Source organism: Staurois parvus, unplaced genomic scaffold, assembly GCF_062004578.1.
Source record: "Staurois parvus isolate SC_StPar_1 unplaced genomic scaffold, SC_StPar_1.0 ptg000047l, whole genome shotgun sequence".
NCBI lineage: Eukaryota > Metazoa > Chordata > Amphibia > Anura > Ranidae > Staurois > Staurois parvus.
The window spans coordinates 4,012,501-4,033,279 of record NW_028317843.1 but is presented as its reverse complement, the minus strand read 5'-3'; the positions used below and the strand labels follow the sequence as shown (position 1 = coordinate 4,033,279).

Below are 20,779 nucleotides of genomic sequence, written 5' to 3'. Positions count from 1 at the left end.
CTTCTTTTTTTTTTCTTCTATCAATAGAATAGAAATTATGATCCTATTTTGCAATAAGCTGTAGCAATAGAGTCCTGGTCATACAGCATAAATGTTTCATGACACTACAAATGTTTTTCATTTCCAGTCTTTGGTCTAACAACTCCTTCTGGCAATCATCTGTAGAAAACAATTATACAGTCCCGAAAAATGGATCAAATGTCATCATTCCTGCAGGTAAAAATGTTTTTTACCCAAATCAGTAATAATTGATAACACAGGTCTGCAACTACAAAGCTGTTTGGTTATTTTCATCTAATTTCCATGTATTTTGGTGTGCTGAAAACAAATAAAATATTGAAAAAACTCCTAGAAGTCATGATTTGCCACAAAATGCAAAATTATCTTCAAATTTATAACATTTTTTACATTTTTGGTATTTTTTTTATATTATGGGTTTTTAACCAAATTTAAAGTCCAAATTAATATTAATTAATTCACATAAGTGCATTTAAGATATAAAATGCCAAAAAAACCTTAAAGGGGTTGTCCGAGTTATGTAAAAAAAATATAGCACTGTAAATCTGATGGTCAGCAAAATATTTATAAGCTAAGCAGGTTTTAGGGAAAAAAATGCTATTTCCTCATTTCCCTAGTTCTCTTCTGGCCCTTTGTTGTTATTTGCAGGTAAACAATCTCTGTCCCTCCCCCCCTGCAAAGGGGGTGAATACAAGTGCTGCTTTGAGTGACATGTCTGACTACTGGGATACTCAGCAGCATGCTGTATGTGTAAGCCTCAGCCCTGAGTCTGTGCTTCTAACGGTAGAAGGGGTTAATCTTTCCTGAAGAATCCAGTGGGTGGGATACCAAATACCCTTGTTTTCTGTGTCTATGGGACAGTCGAGACCGACAAAATCCCTGGACCAAGAAGAGTTGGCAGCCAAGGGTGCTAACAGTCGGTGAAAAAAATGTCCTCCGAGAAACTTTGGTACCTTCCCATAAAGTTCTTCTACCACCTCTCCACATAAAATTGGGATTGATGAAGCAATTCGTAAAATCACTTAAAAGAGGTGGAGTATGCTTCAAATACTTGGTCACCAAGTTTCCAGGCCTGTCGGAGGCAAAATTGAAGGAAGGTGTGTTCGTCGGACCAGACATTAGAAGGCTTATAGTTGATCAAGAGTTTGTCAATACCATGACGGATCCTCAAAAAGAAGGGTGGATTGCATTTAAAGAAGTCGTACCGAAATTTTTAGGCAATAACAAAGATCCTCATTACAAAAAGATTGTCGGACGAATGCTGAAAGTATTTCAAGCTTTAGGTTGCCTGATGAGTTTGAAAGTGCATTTCCTCCAGTCCCACCTTGACTACTTTCCTGAAAATTTTGGAGCTGTGAGTGAGGAACAAGGTGAACGATTCCACCAAGACATTAAAGAAATAGAAAGGAGATACCAGGGAAAATGGAGCATTACAATTATGGCAGACTACTGCTGGATGCTTCAGAGAGACATTCCAGATGCTACTCACAAGCATAAATGCCCCAAAAGGAGCCTCACAGGGAAGAAGAATCGAGTTTAGTGTGTATAGGTGAGCTCATTTCAGTTCAAAAAAGGATTTTCATGAAAAAATTGTAATAAAACTTTAATTTCATGAGTCTATTTCCATTTATTTTGAGGTATTGCCTTATTTAACATAGTTACCTAAATTGTCAGGAAACGTGATGTCCTATGACAAAATGGAGGTCATTTTCAGATTCAGCGCACCACAAAACATAAGGATTACGTGGAATAACCAAAACAGCTCTTGAAAAAACTTTTTTTGCAGAACTGTGTAATTGTATATTGGATTCTAAATCTGATTTTGATGATGTTTTGTTCCTACATTTCCTACATAGAGTTCCACCATACTTGTTACATTTGATTTAGTTGGTTGTGTGAAGAACACTGACCACAGCTAGGGCTGTTAAACATGTTCTTTTCCTTCTTTTTCAGGCAAGTGGGTTGTAGCAGATATAGACATCCCCTATCTGCATAAACTTATCATTTATGGTAAATTGGAGTTAAAAAATCTCACAAACAACTCAACAGCAGGGTCGTCAGTCTCCTATAAAACAACGGTTCTCAGAGCCACCTATATATCTATACAGGTAAGGAACTGACCATGCTCTTATAGGGGTTTTGGTGTAATTTGGAATCAGAACAGGGACATCCTTCCATTCCTATCAAGAATTTCTAGACACCTTACCATCGCACCTATCTATTAGTCAGTCAAGTAAAGAATAACCAAATAAAAGCTGCACTCAAAATATTAAATGCACACTTAAAGCAGAGTTCCACCTTTTTTTTCATGATCTTTGCTACACAATGCCCACCCGCAGAACAGTCTATTATGAGATATTTCTATTTATTTATTTATTTCTAAATACCTTTTTTTGCTGTCAGTATTCTGCACTTCCGGTCCAGCCGCCTAGGCGATTTTGTCATTAGGCGATTCCCTAGGACTCTGGGGAAATCGCCATTGGTTTTCCCAGGTGTCTTTGGGAAGCCTAATGGTAAAGTCTTGCGGTATTTCTTGACCGAAAGTGACGTTATCGGGAGGAATTATTGACAGGTTGCCATAACAACGGGGCAGGATTTTCCATTGTCGCCTCCATTGTTATGGCAACCTACAAACAACACAGTGTGCCCTGCTGTGTCCATACAGCACAAGCGCAAAATCAGGTGGTGCATGCTGGGTAGCCAGCTGCACCGAATCCAGAAGAAAGTAGGATCTGGCTTCAGATGCCTACACTAGTAATGGCCGCTGCCTACCTGCTGGGATCCTGCTGAGGAATGTAACATTTACAAGTAAGCAAACAACATACACTTAGAACACTGTCCTAATTATATACTGCAACTGAAGAGAATCACGGAGGTGCTTTTTTGTGGAAAAGTGCAGAGAAGACTGGAACGCCGCTTTAAGAGCTTACACGTGTAAACATGTAACATTACGGATATCATGAAATGTATGTTTATAATGTCTTGGCAACAGCGCCATCCAATGTGCTGCATCTGATTATTCTGCACACCATATAGTTCTGAAAAATAGATCTCACATTTGTATGCTGGTTATCAGTCTTCAAAAATTGCTATAAGTGGTGTTTATGGAACAGACTAAGCCATATAGTTGGTATATAAAAATCATATTATCCACTCAAAGGTGATTGCAAGTAGCGTTTATTAAAAACTTATATTGGTGCCAATATCCATCCTCTTGCCACATAGAGAACTAATGTACACATTCACTGTGGGTCTTTTAGTAATCCCAAAGGGGATAAATATGAAGCCCATCAAAGGTGTGTACATTATCCTGTTGATGTGATCATGTTTCGCACAACCAGGACAGAGCAGGAAACTAAATATTATAACACTCACATAGATTAATTTTGAGCACTTATCTGGCAGTCTCTTGAGGGTTCTGTGACCCATGTCTCAGTGTAATGTCTCAGAATAGTAAACTGCTTGAGCTTTATATAGTCTTGGCCATGATATCCTATTTACGCACACACCCCAACCAAGCATTGGGGAAGTTCTATAGTGTGATATCAAAGATGGTACAAATTCGTCTCCTTCAAGACAGTAATCAATGTCCATTAGCCATGATGCATCTGGGTGCCATATTAGAGACCCAGGAGAGTAATGTATGCCAATGTCACATGGGATGACACATGTCACTCCACCCAAAGTTTTATTAGGACCTACCTGTATGGCCGAAATATGTGGACACTCCTCCAAATGATTCAGTTAAGGTATTTCAAATACTGTTGTTGCAAAAGCATACAAGAAATTTTAGAAAACTATGGCAATCAACCATGTGGCAACAGTCTAGGAAAGGCCATTGCTTGTTCAAGCATGACGGTGTTCTTTGGCACAAAGCTAGCTCTATAAAGATGTGGTTTCATGCGTCTGGTGTGGAGGAACTCTAGAGGCCTGCATCATGCCCCGACCTCAACCCTTTCAGGACACCTTCAGGCTCAATTGGAACACCAAGTCAGATATTTTCTGTAAAATTCACTACTTGACTTTAGAAGTACTTTTTAGGCTGAATGGGCAAACGTATCCACAGACACATCCTAAAATCTTGTGGAAAGCCTTCCTAAATGAGTGGAGGCTATTATAGCCACAAAGAGGCCTTAGGGATAGGTGGGATAGGGCAACTCTATATTAATGCCCATAATTTTGGAGAGGGATGCCCAACAAATTCATGCAAGTATGATGATCACATTTCTACAAACATTCGACCATATAGAATACTTTCATTTTGTGGATTTTTCATGTTTTTTTATTTCAAACAAGACTGTAGGAGAAGTAATGCTGGCCATAAATGTCCTGATAATAGCAAATGATGCCCCCATTTTCAGCAACATTTGTGATAAGCTGGACTTTTATGACTTGCTAGGGAATGATAATGAGTGACTCACTTACACATCAACAGTTTCCAAATTGTAAAATCTAAGTTTGAGTCGAACAGATGTTTTACTCCTCCAAGTGTACAATTACAATGTGCTAAAATTCTTGAATTGGGAGATATTGCCTCACGTATCACCTAAATCTACTTATAGATTAATTTACCTTTATCTGGACTAACCCTGGAATGCTCAGATATTCTAGTAGCTACAAGTATCTTTTATTTACTTTTTTTCAGGGTGGAAGTTTAGTAGCAGGAACGGCAACTGATCCATTCCAGGGAGAACTGCAAATTGTATTAAGAGGAAACCATTCAACTCCAGAATTACCATTGCCGGATGGACAAAATCAGGGATCAAAGGTTCTAGGTAAGCACAGAATGAAAACTATCAGTGAATACATTTTTTTCCCACATACTTGTTTTCCAAGTTGCAACATGTCCACAAATGTTGGCATACTTTGTTCATTGTAGGTGTATTTGGAGAACTTGATCTTCATGGACTCCCACGAGCTGTATATAGGACTAAGCTGGCAAATACGGCACCAGCTGGATCACAGTACATCATCTTAGCAGCACCTGTGGACTGGAAGGTATGATTGTATGATCATTGGTAAAGCTAACAATTAAATTTATTGTCAAAAAATACATTTATTGAAATAATTCTCTTTTTAAAATAGCCAATGATGTTTTTTTTTTTACTAAATCTACTGCCAAACATCCCTGTTATCAGAGTAGCAAGTCTACTTCTCAATTAGTCTTAAACTGGCCATACATAGTAGAATTTTGTATGAAAATTGTGGTTTTTGGAATATTTGTTCGAATTTCGATTGGTTAGTGGAGTCAGATTGATGTTGTCAACCATAGTGACAAAAATTCCAAGGAGAAGGATACAAAATGTTTCTTCAACAGGGACGGACTGACAACTCATGGGGCTCCCGGGCAATAGGGGAACATGGGGCCCCTGTGTCCTTGCCCAAACTCAAAAAAGCCTATGAAAAAGGTACCAGGGGCATCTCATGGGGCCCCCTACTGACCCTGGGCCCTCGGGCAGTGCCCGAGTTTCCAAATGGTCAGTCCGCCCCTGTTGAATGAACAATATTTTGACTCCAACTGTTGTGTTAGTGACTTATCCCTTGATGAGATCTCTATGCCTGGCCTGTATAAGGAGACACAATCACCGCAGACAGTCTTTATCAGATAGCTGAACTCAGCAAACACCCTTTTCTCATCTGTAGGGATATATATTGAATACAGCAGGTACAGCCAACAACAATATGTAGCAGATGATTGAAGAGATGGTGTTTTCAGGTCAAAACATGGTAATGTGTCCCTGGATGCGAGCAGATTATATGTGACCTAGAGATTAGCAGTCATATTCATTCCAATAGAGACAGAGCAAAAAAGAAATGCATCACTAGCTAGTGGGAGGGAACAAAGGGTGGAAGACAGAAAAAGATACAAGGTGCAATAACCAAAATATCCACAAGATGACAGTTTATTACCCAGCTATACTGAGGTCAATAAGCAATGGCCAAGGAAATTACTGTATATAAATCCTCAATTCACAGTAATACGAACAATAACCATGACTATGCATTGTGGATGTGTTTTTTGCCTTCAGTTCAACCTGGATGAAATTTTGCATGCTTTTGAACAAAATGAGTTGACTCAATGATGGCAAGAAAGAACATTCCGAGAATGTTCATATGTTTGTATGAAATTCTACTAATTTAAGGCTAGCTTCAGTGCACTTAACTACCACTATGCATCCTGGTCCCAACAAAGATTTTTCAAGGGTAACCGCAGGGTAAACTTGGTCAATACTCAAACTTTTCAAGGAACAAATCTTTAAATTCCTGTACAGTTTTTCCTGGCATAGGAAAGCTGGCACCTTTCAAAACAGTAACTCAACTGTGTACATGTATTCATGTGTGTTCAAAAGCATACACTCCCTCAAGAGTTGGTTCTGGCCAGCTCAGTCGATTGCATTAAAAAAAGGCTTGGATTCTTTCTTAGATACACATAATATAACTGGTTACTAATAGTTATAGGTAAAGTTTATCCAGGAAATATCCGATTGCCTCTCGGGGGGGATCAGGAAGGAATTTTTTCCCTTGCAGGAGCAAATTGGATCACGCTTTGCTGGGTTTCTTGCTTTCCTCTGGATCAACTGTGAGTGTAGGATTATAACTTTTTTTTTTTATACAGTTGAACTGGATGGACTTTTGTCTTTTTCAGCCAGGCTAACTATGTAACTATATAGCTGTAAATGGGCCCTTTTATTGGTTGCCTCCACATCAATGTGATTGCACTATAATGCCTATTTGGGTGTGTTTCCAGTGCTATGTTGACAGTGCAGGAAAACACAAGTAACATAATTTATATAGGCCTCTTGGCATACAATAACAAAAAGTAAAAAACATCTTTTTTGCAACGCATATAAATGTAATTCAAACATGTGAGCCATTAAAAACAATGGCTAACCTGTGTATATGCTTGATGTGTGTTAAAACACATAAGTGTGAATGAACGCAGATGTTGGGTACACACCAAAAGAATGGTGTTATGCAAGCCTGTAGGAGGGCAATAGCTAACAGCATTGTATAGTGTTTATATCATTCACAGCTATCAGCCATATTTTATTAAACCACATTCATAATTGTAGGCAATGCTTATATGAATGTAAAGTTTACCTATAGATATTTTTTCATCAGGTCGGGGAGGATATCCTTATCACTACCACCAGTTACAGTGCCTGGCAGACGGAAACCAGAAGGATTATTGCTGTGTCACCTAACCAGAGAAACCTCACTTTAAATATTTCTCTTACATTCAACCACACAGGTAAGACATGTGACAAGACCTGTTTATTACACTGCAAAAGTGCAGCGCTAAACCTCAAGCAAACATTACAAAATACAGCTCACCCAAACAGAGGATCCAGCTACATCTTAGAATGGAGGGCATGAGCCATGTGCTTTAAAGTGGTTGTAAACCCTTACATATACCCACTGAGGTGACTGGCCTCAGGTGATACACATAGATTAAACAAATCCTCCTACATAAGCTGTACCTGTTTAGCAAAAGCCAACTTTCCCCTACATCTGTTCAAAATGCAGAATTTATACAGGGTTTCTGTACAGCTCTAAAAAGCAGGGGGCGGGGAGCTGAAGTTACATCAGTGAAGAGAGCTCTGAGAGCTGATTGGAGGGAAGGGACACACCCCCTTCACACAGCACACAGGAGCAGAGCTGAGGCTGTCAGTCACAGGGTGTGTGCTGGAGCTCCCTCCCCTGTCACCATTTCTTTTCTTGGTGTCAGGAAAACTTGTCAGAAATCACCCATGTTTATAGTAGAGGAACAAATTTCTGGATTGAGACAAGCACACACTATAGAGGGATACGCTTTTGTTCATATTTCATGTCTAAGGTGTACAAACCACTTTAATTTTGTTCCCAGCACTTTATGAAGCATTTAGAATATCTCATAAAAAGTTCTCATTTATTGATATGCAACAATAAATACAGCACGCCTTTCAACACAATCAAGACCCTGGGCAGGCTGAAAGGCGCATATGTTGTTTTCAATGTTGTAAATAAAGAATGGAGAGCGTTTTATGATAACATCTTGCATATGCTTAGCTCTTCTGCTAGATCTCATAGTTCTCTACCTTCACTGTTCTTTTGCACATGCACTGTTATCGGCTGCATGCTATTGAATCCACCGACTTATTTGTGCCTGTGTTTTGTAAACTGCCATGCACTTGTGCCATCACTACACTTCTGATTTACATGCAGTGTAAAAGCATTGAGGGGAATTTATCAGAACTGGTGCAACCCAAATCTGCAGCAGCTGTGCGTTGTGCAAAGCAACAAATAAAGGAGCGCTCCCAACCCTGTGGAAGTCAATAGAGTCATAAACCCAGGAACAGTTCAAATCAAAATTCACTTTTATGTTGGTTTAAAAAGCATGACATGTAGGAGTGCCCAGATTGATACCAATCTGCTTCTATCTTTTATTTTCAAAGTTTTATTTTTTATTTAGTTCAGGTACTTATATAGCTCTGTCAATTTTACACAGTGCTTTACATATATATTATACATTCACATCAGTCCCTAACCCTCAAGGAGCGTACAATCTAAGGTCCCTAACCTACATTCATACATACATATACTAGGGATTTGAAGGCCAGAAACTGATCATTTTAGCACTTGGACTTAATGCTGCACTAACAGCCAGCAGTTTGGGCCTTAAACCTTCCAAGGATCAGTCAGAGCCACTGAATCCTGGAGCCGATTTAAAATGGCACCTGGGATTCAAGTGGTTACAATGATTGTAAAGCCATACATTTTTTTTTTTTAAACAAACATGATATATTTACCTGCTCTGTGCAATGGTTTTGCACATAGCTGCTCTGATCCTTTTCTTTTGGGGTCCCCTGTTGGCATTCCTGGTTCCTCGCCCCCACTGAGTGCCCACCATAGCAAGCTGCTTGCTATGGGGGCACTTGTGCGGGTTTTCTCCTGAACCAGGCTCTGTGCTTTCATTGACACAGTGCACCACTCTGGTACACTTTAGTCCATGTTATTTAGCACACAGGGAACTGTCTCTTGCCTAAAGAGACCAGTTGGTTGTGTTTGCCTCCCAAGCAATGGGGTGATAAACTAAGACAAAGTATTGAGTAATGACTGAAGGGTTTGGGCTAAAGCCTTAAAGCCGTAGTAAAGTCTGCTGCTGGTTATACTTTTTGGGGGTCCCCAGGTGGGTTATGCCATAAAGTGCTAGTATGCACAGCATTTTAGCACATTATGACAGACTTACCTGTCATATCGAGCCCTCCAGTGCTGCGCTGTGATCGATCTGGTGGGTCCTGAGCGCTTCCATCTTCCTTCCAGGTTCTGTGACTTCGGCCGCTTGAATAACCAGGATGCTGAGATGTCAATGTCACTCACATCACAGCGGCACAGATTGGGGCCATAAATGTATGCGCAGCTCAGTGTACATGACAGCTGACAGACAGGAGGAATCATTTATGACAGGAAAGACCTTTAGGTCTCCAATCAGTTTTTTTTTTTAATACTTTTCACTATCCATTTTACTTCAAATGTTGCATTACTGTAGTCACAAAGACCACATCCTTTCTTCTGGTGTTCTCCTCTTTCATTGCTGGGTCCAATGTGAATGCTTTTATGCACTCTGTAAAAAGCTTTGAAGAATATATTGGCACTATATGAGGATGGAAGTATAATGCAACAATAAATATACCAGACATGACTCTAAAGTCATTTGATAGTCTTGTTTTTTACAAGGGTGATCATACTTGATGTATTATTTCATGCAGCAAACACCTATCAAGTACCCAACACAAACCTGACTTACACTCTGGCAGCAGATGTTGCTCTGCTCACTAGAAACATCAAGATCATTGGAGAGGATTACCCAGGCTGGTACCAAGAATCATTTGGAGCTCGAGTTCTTGTCAGCACATTTTCAGCCAATGGGAAGGTCTATACTGGTACGCTAAATATATATTTTCAACTTGCACCTGCTATCTCCGACTCCCAACGCACAAAAAGGCAATCCATTATAAATGTGTCTTTAAATTTTATTTTTCTCTTTCAAGGAAGTGCAAGAATAGAGAATGTGGAATTCTACCACAGTGGTCAGGAAGGTTACAGAGACCCCACAGACCCCCGCTATTCTTTGGCTTTCCTCAGTCTTGGAGAGGTAAGTACCTTACAGATGTCTCTAAACACATCTGCTTTGTGACCTGTAGTACTGGCTTAGCCACTTTTCTACCAGAGCAATGTTCACATACATGGTAAAACCAGCATTTTTGCTAGAAATTTACTTTAAACCCAAAACAATTATAGATTTTCTAAAAGCATACGCCCTGTAGAGTAGAAAGGCAGCAGTTGCAATTTTTTTGTTGCATTAAATTTGAGCAGGTATTTAGCAAACACATATTTTAAGAAAAAATGCACTAAAATGAATGTTACTACACACAATTACAATACAGTATAATACCCAAGGTGCGGTTGCGTGGAGTAAATAGATACCAAACATGTCAAGCCTTAAAATTGCATGTGCTTTTCGCAAAACATTGGTACACAAAATTATCATGGGCAACACTTTAGAAGCTTTTACAGGTCATCAATTTACAGTTACGGTGAATTATGGCTTGAGAATTATTGCTTTCACTGTGACATTGGCGGTAATATCTCACATATGTTGTGAAATCGTTGTTTACATACCTTTGCATTTGCATGTATGCATAGGGCAATGGAAGTACTTTTACATTTTTTTCTTCATTTAACTTTATTGCTATCATGAGGGGGCTAACAAACTCCCTTTGTAATAGCATGAGCAGGTGACAGGTTCTCTTTATGGAGACATTATGGGTTTATTAGACCTCCAATGTCTCCCTTTCCCCTTCTCTGCAGCTAATCAAGTTCAGATCATGTTTGAATTTTTATCCAGTGATGCCCAGTCCTCTTCAAAGCACTGAAGTTCTAGCACTGTGAGGGTTAAAATCTTCTGGTTTAGCATCGCAGTACATTGAAGCCCCATCAGGTGCCTGCCCCTTTCCTTGCATTGTTTTACAGAATGTAACAAGTTCTCTGAATGGCGGAAGGGCAGATGAATGACACAATTCTCTCCCCCATTTAGTGAACATGTTACATTCTGTGAAAACAATGCAAGGACCTTTGTCAGTGGAGCAGAGGACAAAAAAGGAGTGGGTGCCTGTTGGAACCTTTTACTCTTGCAATAAGTTTTTATGAGATTTTTCACAAAAAAGAAAAGCAGACAATAAACATACAAAATATGAACATTTGGTGTGTACAGTGTAGGCACCAGAATACAAGGCAAAACAAAGCACATGCCTACAGTACTTATTGGGAAATCCAGCCCTGGACTAGGTACGAACGTGAGAGGACTTTATAATTAACTTCTATCAAATGGACATTCATAATGCCCATGCATTCTAACAGTCCATGCATTCCAGTCCTTGTCTGTGATTTCAATCTCCAAGATCTTTTCCTGGGGAGTCTCTGGGGAGAGCTGATCAACTGTCTATACAAAAAAGATATACCGCCCCTCTGAGGCATTCAATTCAAGCATCTAATTTCAAAGGCCACATGTATCATAATACCTTCCACCTTCTTTTGCAAAGCTGTCAGGAAATATTGAATTTGACAGAGGCAGAAGTATTCGGACTGCAGAATTTGAAGTTGCTGAATGTAATATTCTGCCTTTCGGATGCCCTTTCTATGGAGGAAGTGTCCTATGCTGTACATTCCCTTCTCTAACCACCTATGAAATAGTTGAAGTTGTAAACCAGAAGGGAATTCTGGGTTGTTAAATATGGGTGCTACTGGTGTGTGCAGGGATCTCAGGGATGTTGGGATGTTAATTTAAAAGAGGAATCCCATAAGTGCATTGAATTAGAAAGGGAGGGACAAAGTATCACTTGACAGTTCTTAAATGGAGTCCACATTAAGAGTTCTATGGGCAAGGGTATGCATTTATCTTCATCATTATTAATTGAAATATAATTCCTTATTATTGTGTGGAGCCATGCAAATCATCTCTATAAGTTCCTTGACCTACTGTACATTGAAACTCACTGGTTTATAGTAGAGATACAGGACAGCCTAATATTATAGAGGCATTCTTTTCAAATTGCATACAGCTCTTACAGGGTTTTTGGCTATCATTAGTACAGTGCATGGAAACAATGGAGCAGTGCTTGGGGACCAAAAAGAAAGTAGACTGGACAGATTAACATAATGTGGACAGACAACTAATTTTAGAAATGGTGTTGATATGCCTTAAGGATAAGGAACATAGCAAAAGGGTCCCTTTTGGGTATTTGTGTTTTACCATTTTGTCTGAGGCTATACCTATGATTGTCCCAAGCCTGTTTAAATGTTATTTTGATTGGCTTACTCCCTTTGCTGTAAGTCTGCTCCAAGCTTGTACTATAGAAACATAAATAATTATCATTATTCTTCAATTTGCCTCCTACTTTACATGCCAAAAATGATTTATAATATCAATAATGAAAATATTAAAAAGGAAAACAACAACTTAGCTATTGTAGAAACCAAGTCTTCTGTTTTTTTAGGTATTATCCAATGAATCCTATGTCAAGGGATGTGCCTTCCATGATGGATTTTCCCCAGCAATTGGCGTTTTCTACACAAATGGACTTAACATTGATGACAATGTTATTCATTTCACTGTTGGAGAAGGTAAACTCTAAACTTCTAAAAATTTAGTTTTTTTTATTATTATTATTAATATTATTATTATAGTTAATAATAATATCAGAAATGTATAAAAAGACATCATAGATTGACACTGAAAACAGAATTTTGATGATGCAGTCTTAGTTGCTACATTGTGAGCAGATGCATCTACTCTATAGAGATCAGTTTACAGTAAAAGAAAACACTATTTATTTTTTGGTGTTTTGGTACATTACTATTGCACATGCATGGAACATTAGGCACATATTTTTCTGGACTTCAAAAAATGACCCATATCTGTAATATTTAATAAATTAAGAATGAAAAAAAAAGCTTTAGCATTGTATCTTTTGTCAAGAATGTTCCAGTATCTCAAATATTACATTCTAGGGCAGGGGTGTCCAAACTTTTGACTTTCCTGAGTCACATTGAAAGAAGAGAAATTGTATTGGGCCGCACATAAAATACACTAACAGTAAGGATAGCTGATTAGCAATTCCTCCTGTGGCTCTCAGCTGGTAGGTGTGGGCATTGGGCCTGTTCACTATTTGCCAGTGGCCACACCTATTCGCAGCTCTCTGCACAGCCAGTGATTACCTGCAGTGATTACTGCAGGTAATCTGGCAACGTGCATCCAGCAGTGATTTACTGCAGATAATCTGTGTAGAAAGCCCCGAATAGGTGAATTGTCATAGTGAATGGGGCCGGCTTTGGTGGGATGCAATTGAATTCTGGGGGGGCACAGCCCACCCCAGCACCCCTCAAGATCCAGCCATACAGCATTTACTTACCTGGCAACCCTAAATTCCCTGCTGCTGGTACTATTGCAAACATGGCAGCCCTGCCATTCCTTTAGACATGTATTTGCCTGGCTTGTCAATGTAAGTTAATGCAGCTGTTCTGTTTGCATGGCATCCCTAACATCCCTACAGACATGCATGGGTTGGGCTTGTCTGTGTTGGCCGCCGTGGCTGATGTGTTTGGATGGCATCCCTGGCATCCCACATGGGCCCGGGCCACATGTTCAACTCTCTGGGGCCGAAGGTTGGACACCCCTGTTCTAGGGGTTATTACAGACATCTGTAAAATAATGATAAAGTGTTAGATTTTCTTCTTATAACATAAGCTATTTCTTGCCCCAGAACATTCAGGGACAAGTTGCTCATTACTGCACAGTTCCAGCGTCATGTGACTAATAACAGGAAATTATATGAAAAAAATGACCAACCATTTTTTCCTTTCTTTTGTTTTAATTCAGGAATTAGAGTGTTGGGGGATCGGGTGAATGTGAGAGGAAATCTTGTGGCCCTTTCTGTCTGGCCTGGTACATATCAAGGCAGAAAGGAGGTCTCTAACACCCTGTGGCATGCAGGAATAGCGGTTGGTATTTTATGGCATATTGATTTATATGCTCGGTGTCTATATGGATCTTTGTGAAGAGCTACAAAATAATGTAACATGACTTGTCTAAAGTATAACTAAAGGCAACAGTTTTTTTAGATTTGAACAGAGTGGATAGAGGGTAGAACCGTTGTCAGGTTTTAACTGCTATATTCCCATTAGGGAGATTTGCTCTCTCCAATTATCCTGATCACCAGTGTCATCAGGAATGAACTGAAGGTGAATCCTAAATTGTGGGTTGCCACCAGAATTGGAATAGAGGGGAGATCTTCCAATGGGGAAATGTGTTCTCATGACAACTGATTAAATCTTAGTTTAAACTTGCAGTTGGGGTCAGCACAAATAGGCAGTTGACCTCCCCACCCCCCAGAGCTGCAAAGGCAGCCAGGCTGGGATGTACAGTACACTTGCAAAAAAAAAAAAAAACAGGATTTAGCCGCTCCTGCCCCACTCTGTGAAAAGAGGTCCATTGCAGGTGTAAACAAGTACTTAAAGAGGAACTCTCTCACAGTGGAAAGATATCTTCAGACTCTTTGTTGAGTCTAGTGGACAAAAAGTAATGGGAAATCTTCCTAATGAGGCACAGATGAAATTCTGAGAGTAATTTTAACCCTTCCCTACTCTGTCCAAAATGGAAAAAAAGTTTTCACTTTAGATAAGATGGGCTGATATACATGAAAGTCGTCAGTTTAGAGTGGTTATACCAGGATGATACCTGCTGCTGCAGGCATCAACCTGGTATATTTTTTTCAGCCGGAGATGCTGTTTTTAGTAAAAGCAATCAGCTAAAGTGTGGCAGAATTGCTTTTACAAGCAGCTGGATAGGTGCACCCCCCCCCCCACACACACACACATACACACACACACTACTCTCTGGTGACTTCCCGGGCCCTCCTATGCCACTAGGGAGTCTGAGACCAAAGCTGGGTTTTTCTGCCAGCTTACCATAGAACTGAATAGGGACAAGAAACTCCGCAATCATCTCTATGGTATAAGAAACTGGAAGTAACAAGTATTTTGTCACTTGCAGCTTCTCCAGAACATGAACAAGTCATTTTGGCTTGGGAAGTATCGGATCACACAAATCCATTTGAGACATTACTGCAAATGTTATAGCAAGAGCAATAATTCTACCTTCTGACCTCCTGTGTTACTCTAAACTGGTAGCCTGTAAAGGCTTTTAAAGTGTCACCTAAGGAGATTTTTAAGTACCGTAATTTGTCACAATTGCACAATTCTAAAGCGTGACATGTTAAGTATATGTTAGTACACTCTATGCAGCCACAATCTGATTATTTTGATTATACTGTATATTTCATAACAAATGTATTGTACTTCATAAATTATTATGTTTTAAGAAGAAAGCTTCTCCAAATTGCCAGAAATATGACAGAAATATGTATAGGGAGGTGGTATTACTCGTGGCTTATACCATTGGAGGGTGTACTCCCCATCAAAGACACTGCAAAAAGAAAAACAAATAGTGGGACTTTAAATACCCCTCCAATGGTCAAATATACACGATACAAATGTTAAAAGACATTTTACATGTGTTTATTACACTGATTTAAAAAAAAATCATTAAAACACATACATTTAGAAATGTGTTTTTAATGAAAGAAATGTATTTGAAATTAGTGTAATAGAGACATGTAACATTTCTTGAAACATTTGTGTCATGTATATTTGACCATTGGAGGGGTATTTAAAGTCCCAATATTTGTTTTCCTTTTTGCAGAAATATGACAGAACGTTTTATATATGGCAGGTATTTAGGTATGATTTGACTCTGTCTCTTTTTAGCACTTGTTGGGGAAGGTCACCAAACTACTTATCAAGTATCTTTTATACTAAAGGCAAATAGACTATTCACTTTTCAACAGAACTTGCAGTTTTTAAGGGAACGTTCCCCAAAGCTAAGTAAATGAGGTGAAGCTCTCCTGACTTCTATCATCCAATCATGTGCTAACAAAAATTCTGCTTTATTTCATTGCCTGTGACTGAGAATTCCTTGTAAAGTGAAATAGTGAAATTTTACCACATTCTCATCAAATGTACTTATTTATTTATGCATGTTTTGGTGTTTCCTTATGTCCTTTGTTACTGAAAATTTGCATTTAAAGTTTTTGTATAGGGTAAGGCTTCCCCATTGCACTCATTTTTACCAAGGTTGTGCTTGTTTTTAAATTATCCATATTTAGATCAATGAAGGCAATGACATTGTACTACAGAATAATACGGTGGCAGGATTTGAACGAGCAGGTTATCATATTAATGGTGAACCTTGTTCAGGTGAGAATTAAATATGTATATTTTACATAGAAATACAAAGATTTCCTTTAATATTATTATTTTGATTAATATGATTTGAGTTTCACTACTCAGTCTAATTGCCCAACCAAAACATTGTCACTTCAGGGGGAGATTGGAGGGTAAGGATCATCATCCACCAAAGTAAGCGCTGATACTATCCAACACTGGAGCTTATTTAAGGTGAACTCCTGCAGCATGAAGACTGAGAAGAAGAGGGGATGCGATAGTATACTTTGCTAGGGGAGCTGTCAGGAGGCTTTGAATGGGCAGGTGACAAATGTGTTTGTAAAGCCCTGCAAGAAACTTGATCTCATCCACAATGGAGAAACTTTGTTCAGTGGACTTCCTCTTTAAAACCAGTTATCAGAGGTTAAACAGTTGACTGTTTTGCTGTTACAGGTTTCTCTAATCCTGTTCCAGCATGGACCAACAATGAAGCTTATGGTGGGTTATATGGTGTTTACATGAATGAAGATGGCCTTCCAGTATGTACACACGTGAGAGGGTTTTTAATATGGAAATGCTGGGATTATGGAATCTACACCCAAGTAAGTTATAGACAAACAGCTATGTGTGTGTGTGTGTGTGCGTATCATGTGTTATTGTGAAACACGGTCTAAACATTGATGTCTGTGTTGTGTTTTGTAGACCATCTCCTCATTGCAGATCTCTGGTGTGATCCTGGTAGACAATGGAATGGGCATACTTTCTATAGTCTACACTCCTCCTTCAGTTTCCCATGTAATCTCCAATAAGACTGTTCAGATCAAGGTACAAAAGTCAGTCATCAGATACTGGAACTTTCATTGATTCATATCTCAAAATTTCATTGAAAATTGGGGGATTTTAGCAAACCTTTTTTCCAATTTGGCAAAATGCAATATAGTCATTGGGCAAAGTGAAATTAAGGTGGTTTTTGATAGCTTATAGGGAACAAAGGTCTTTAAATGCCTCCTTTCGGTTACAGACGCTCCATCCAACTGCCCTTCATGTGTTCTTGTGTCAAATATCAGCCCTGTGTTAAACTCAAAAATGAGGCTCAACTGTGGGATTTTACTGCCACTCAACCACTAATGTAAATGCACCCTAAAAGTCCAATCTCCTAATTCTAGTTGTGTATAGTAATCATGATTGGGAAGTAGCACCAAGGCCTATCATCTATGTCAACCTGTTCTTAGGAAATCAATAAGGTTATATAAAGGCTAGGTTCCCCTTTTCCAGAAAATAACCTATGCTATCAAGGGGCTCCAGCAGGTTTTAAACTGCAACTTTTTAAATTGTTCATTGTTGTCAATTTTATTGTTATGACTGTAAACCATTAGCCCCCCCACCACCACCACTACCTTGGAGGCCTGGCCTAGAACCTTCCAGTTAGCAATCCCCACATCCTGCCTTGTTGCTAGGATCCAGAATCCATTGCTTTTCACTCCAGTAATGATAGTGATGAGCGTCATTTGGTTTTCATGTCCTAACAACAAGGCAGAATGTGGGGATTGCTAACTCGGAGTTTTTGAGTCAGGCTTCCAGGGAGGCCCAAATGGTTTACAAGTTTGACAATAAAACTAATAAACACTATACAAAGTTGCTCAGTTTTAATGTCTACTGGACTCTTTGTAGGTTTTATTTTCTGGAAAAGGTGAACATAGCCTTTAATATAGTCAGTTCTCCAGATATCCTCCTGAAACTTTTCCATTTTTCTTATAAATATCATAAATAAAGAACCCCAATTTTAATATTTTTATTGTTTTATTAATCCACTTAGCAGTGTTTAATGGCTCCTTAATGCTTTTTTAAAATAAGTTGATCTGTCTTTTTTTCAGAATTCGCTGCTTGTTGGAAGCAGTCCCAACTTTGATTGCTCTGATATTCTCACAAACAGTGACCCAAATATCCTATTTTCTGACCAGCATAGGAGTCACAGACCTCCGACAGGTAAACTCCAAATTAAATAGAACTAAAGACCAAAACTTATTTTTTTTTCATTTTTGATAGAGTAAGGGAGGGTTAAAATCCCCTGTCGGGTTAATTTGTCATGTGTCCCATTGAGGACATTTTCCTTCACTTCCCATGCCATAGCCAGAACTGGAATTGAGAGGAAATTGCTCCAAAATGAGGGAATACCTGGTTGCCACCAGGGTCACCAAAACTAGTGTCCCCAATGGATGTTTGCCTGTAAATTACTGTTCTAGGGACAATGAAAATTTTGGATTTTCTTTCAATTTCACGCACGGTGATAATAGTAAACATGACAAGAGGGTGTATCGCCCTCTAATCCCTCCCCACTCTATGCAAAACTAGTAAAAACCTTATACTATAACAATATACAGTATCTCACAGAAGTGAGTACACCCCTCACATTTTTGTAAATATTTTATTATCTTTTTATGTGAAAACACTGAAGAAATGACACTTTGCTACAATATAAAGTAGTGAGCGTACAGCTTGTATAGCAGTGTAAATTTGCTGTTCCCCCAAAATAACTCAACACACAGCCATTAATGTCTAAACCACTGGGAACAAAAGTGAGTACACCCCTAAGTGAAAATGTCCAAATTGAGCCTAATTAGCCATTTTCCCTCCCCGGTGTCATGTGACTCATTAGTGTTACAAGTTCTCAGGTGTGAATGGGGAGCAGGTATGTTAAATTTGGTGTTATCGGTCCCACTCTCTCATACCGGTCACTGGAAGTTCAACATGGCACCTCATGGCAAAGAACTCTCTGAGGATCTGAAAAAAAAGAAAAGAACTGTTGCTCTACATAAAGATGGCCTAGGCTATAAGAAGATTGCCAAGACCCTGAAACTGAGCTGCAGCACGGTGGCAAAGACCATACAGCGGTTTAACAGGACAGGTTCCACTCAGAACAGGCTTCGCCATGGTTGACCAAAGAAGTTGAGTGCACGTGTTCATCATCATATCCTGAGGTTGTCTTTGGGGAATAGACGTATGAGTGCTGCCAGCATTGCTGCAGAGGTTGAAGGGGTGGGGGTCAGCCTGTCAGTGTTCAGACCATAAGCCGAACACTGCATAAAATTGGTCTGCATGGCTGTCGTCCCAGAAGGAAGCCTCTTCTAAAGATGATGCACAAGAAAGTCTGCAAACAGTTTGCAGAAGACAAGCAGACTAAGTACATGGATTACTGGAACCATTTCCTGTGGTCTGATGAGACCAAGATAAACTTATTTGGTTCAGATGGTGTCAAGCATGTGTGGCGGCAACCAGGTGAGGAGTACAAAGACAAATGTGTCTTGCCTACAGTCAAGGATGGTGGTGGGAGTGTCATGGTCTGGGGCTTCATGAGTGCTGACAGCACTGGGGAGCTACAGTTCATTGAAGAAACCATGAATGCCAGCATGTACTGTGACATACTGAAGCAGAGCATGATCCCCTACCTTCGGAGACTGAGCCACAGGGCAGAATTCCAACATAACGACCCCAAACACACCTCCAAGATGACCACTGCCTTGCTAAAGAAGCTGAGGGTAAATGTGATGGACTGGCCAAGCATGTTTTCAGACCTAAACCCTATTGAGCATCTGTGGGGCATCCTCAAACAGAAGGTGGAGGAGCGCAAGGTCTCTAACATCCACCAGATTTAATTTAATTCTCCAGTGTGTACCAAAACACCAAAAAAAATCTTCTTTAAATTGCTAGTAGGATACAGAACAAGACTGAAAGCTGAACTCCGGCCTAACCTAATAGTCTTCCAATGCAAAAAAGATCTGTAAGCTCAGTAGAATCTTTCCAAAGAATGCAGCCTTCCTTGAATATAACTTTCTCAAAGATGGGATCTGCAGAGCATACTGACAGATGTTTCTGGAACTGGAAATTGGTCACACCTGCTCCCTCTCCTTAAACAGGGTAACAGGTCTTCTACCCGCCCGCTTGTTGTTTTTGCTGGACCTTACATCAATACTGTCTGCAATGGGTGGATCCTGTCTGTGGATCACCCTGTGATTTATACACACCTATTGCCATCAATTGGCTGCCTCCCAGATCCCTCCTAGTGGCCAGGCATAGTTTGGATCCTAGAGGAGATGTGGTGTTATTACGAATAGTACAATTTACATTTTCTTGGCTCAGGAGTAAGATGTTAACATTTTTCTCATTTTGCTTGTACTTGGGGAATACCACATTTCTCCCACATATTCATTATGTGACCACTTATTGAAAGGAAGGAAAGTATAACCAATTGGCAATCACTGATCACATCCAGAGCTATTTCAAGAGAATCATTGTGTAAACATATTATTTTACCAGCAGTTGATGCTGCAGGTTATATCAATAGCTGCATCTGCCTATGCCAATAAAAGCAAGTTGTTACATGGCATAAAACATTGGTCTCCAAACTGTGGCCTGGGGGCAAGATGCAGCCCTTTACATTCTT

The 20,779-nt window shown here is 39.5% G+C and overlaps 1 protein-coding gene across 1 annotated transcript in view; it reads left to right on the top strand.

Annotated features, from left to right (window-relative positions):
• The window catches only part of LOC149470395 (fibrocystin-L-like), a 278,175-nt gene that overhangs the window by 197,832 nt on the left and 59,564 nt on the right, over positions 1-20,779 (top strand). The window contains exons 56-68 of the mRNA XM_089664464.1: positions 128-216; positions 1,972-2,126; positions 4,664-4,793; positions 4,898-5,016; positions 7,141-7,270; positions 9,768-9,941; positions 10,050-10,153; positions 12,555-12,681; positions 13,937-14,058; positions 16,281-16,371; positions 16,792-16,940; positions 17,041-17,163; positions 18,213-18,324. Coding sequence (XP_089520590.1) covers positions 128-216; positions 1,972-2,126; positions 4,664-4,793; positions 4,898-5,016; positions 7,141-7,270; positions 9,768-9,941; positions 10,050-10,153; positions 12,555-12,681; positions 13,937-14,058; positions 16,281-16,371; positions 16,792-16,940; positions 17,041-17,163; positions 18,213-18,324 — 1,625 coding nt within the window. The remainder of the gene's footprint in view (positions 1-127; positions 217-1,971; positions 2,127-4,663; positions 4,794-4,897; positions 5,017-7,140; positions 7,271-9,767; positions 9,942-10,049; positions 10,154-12,554; positions 12,682-13,936; positions 14,059-16,280; positions 16,372-16,791; positions 16,941-17,040; positions 17,164-18,212; positions 18,325-20,779) is intronic.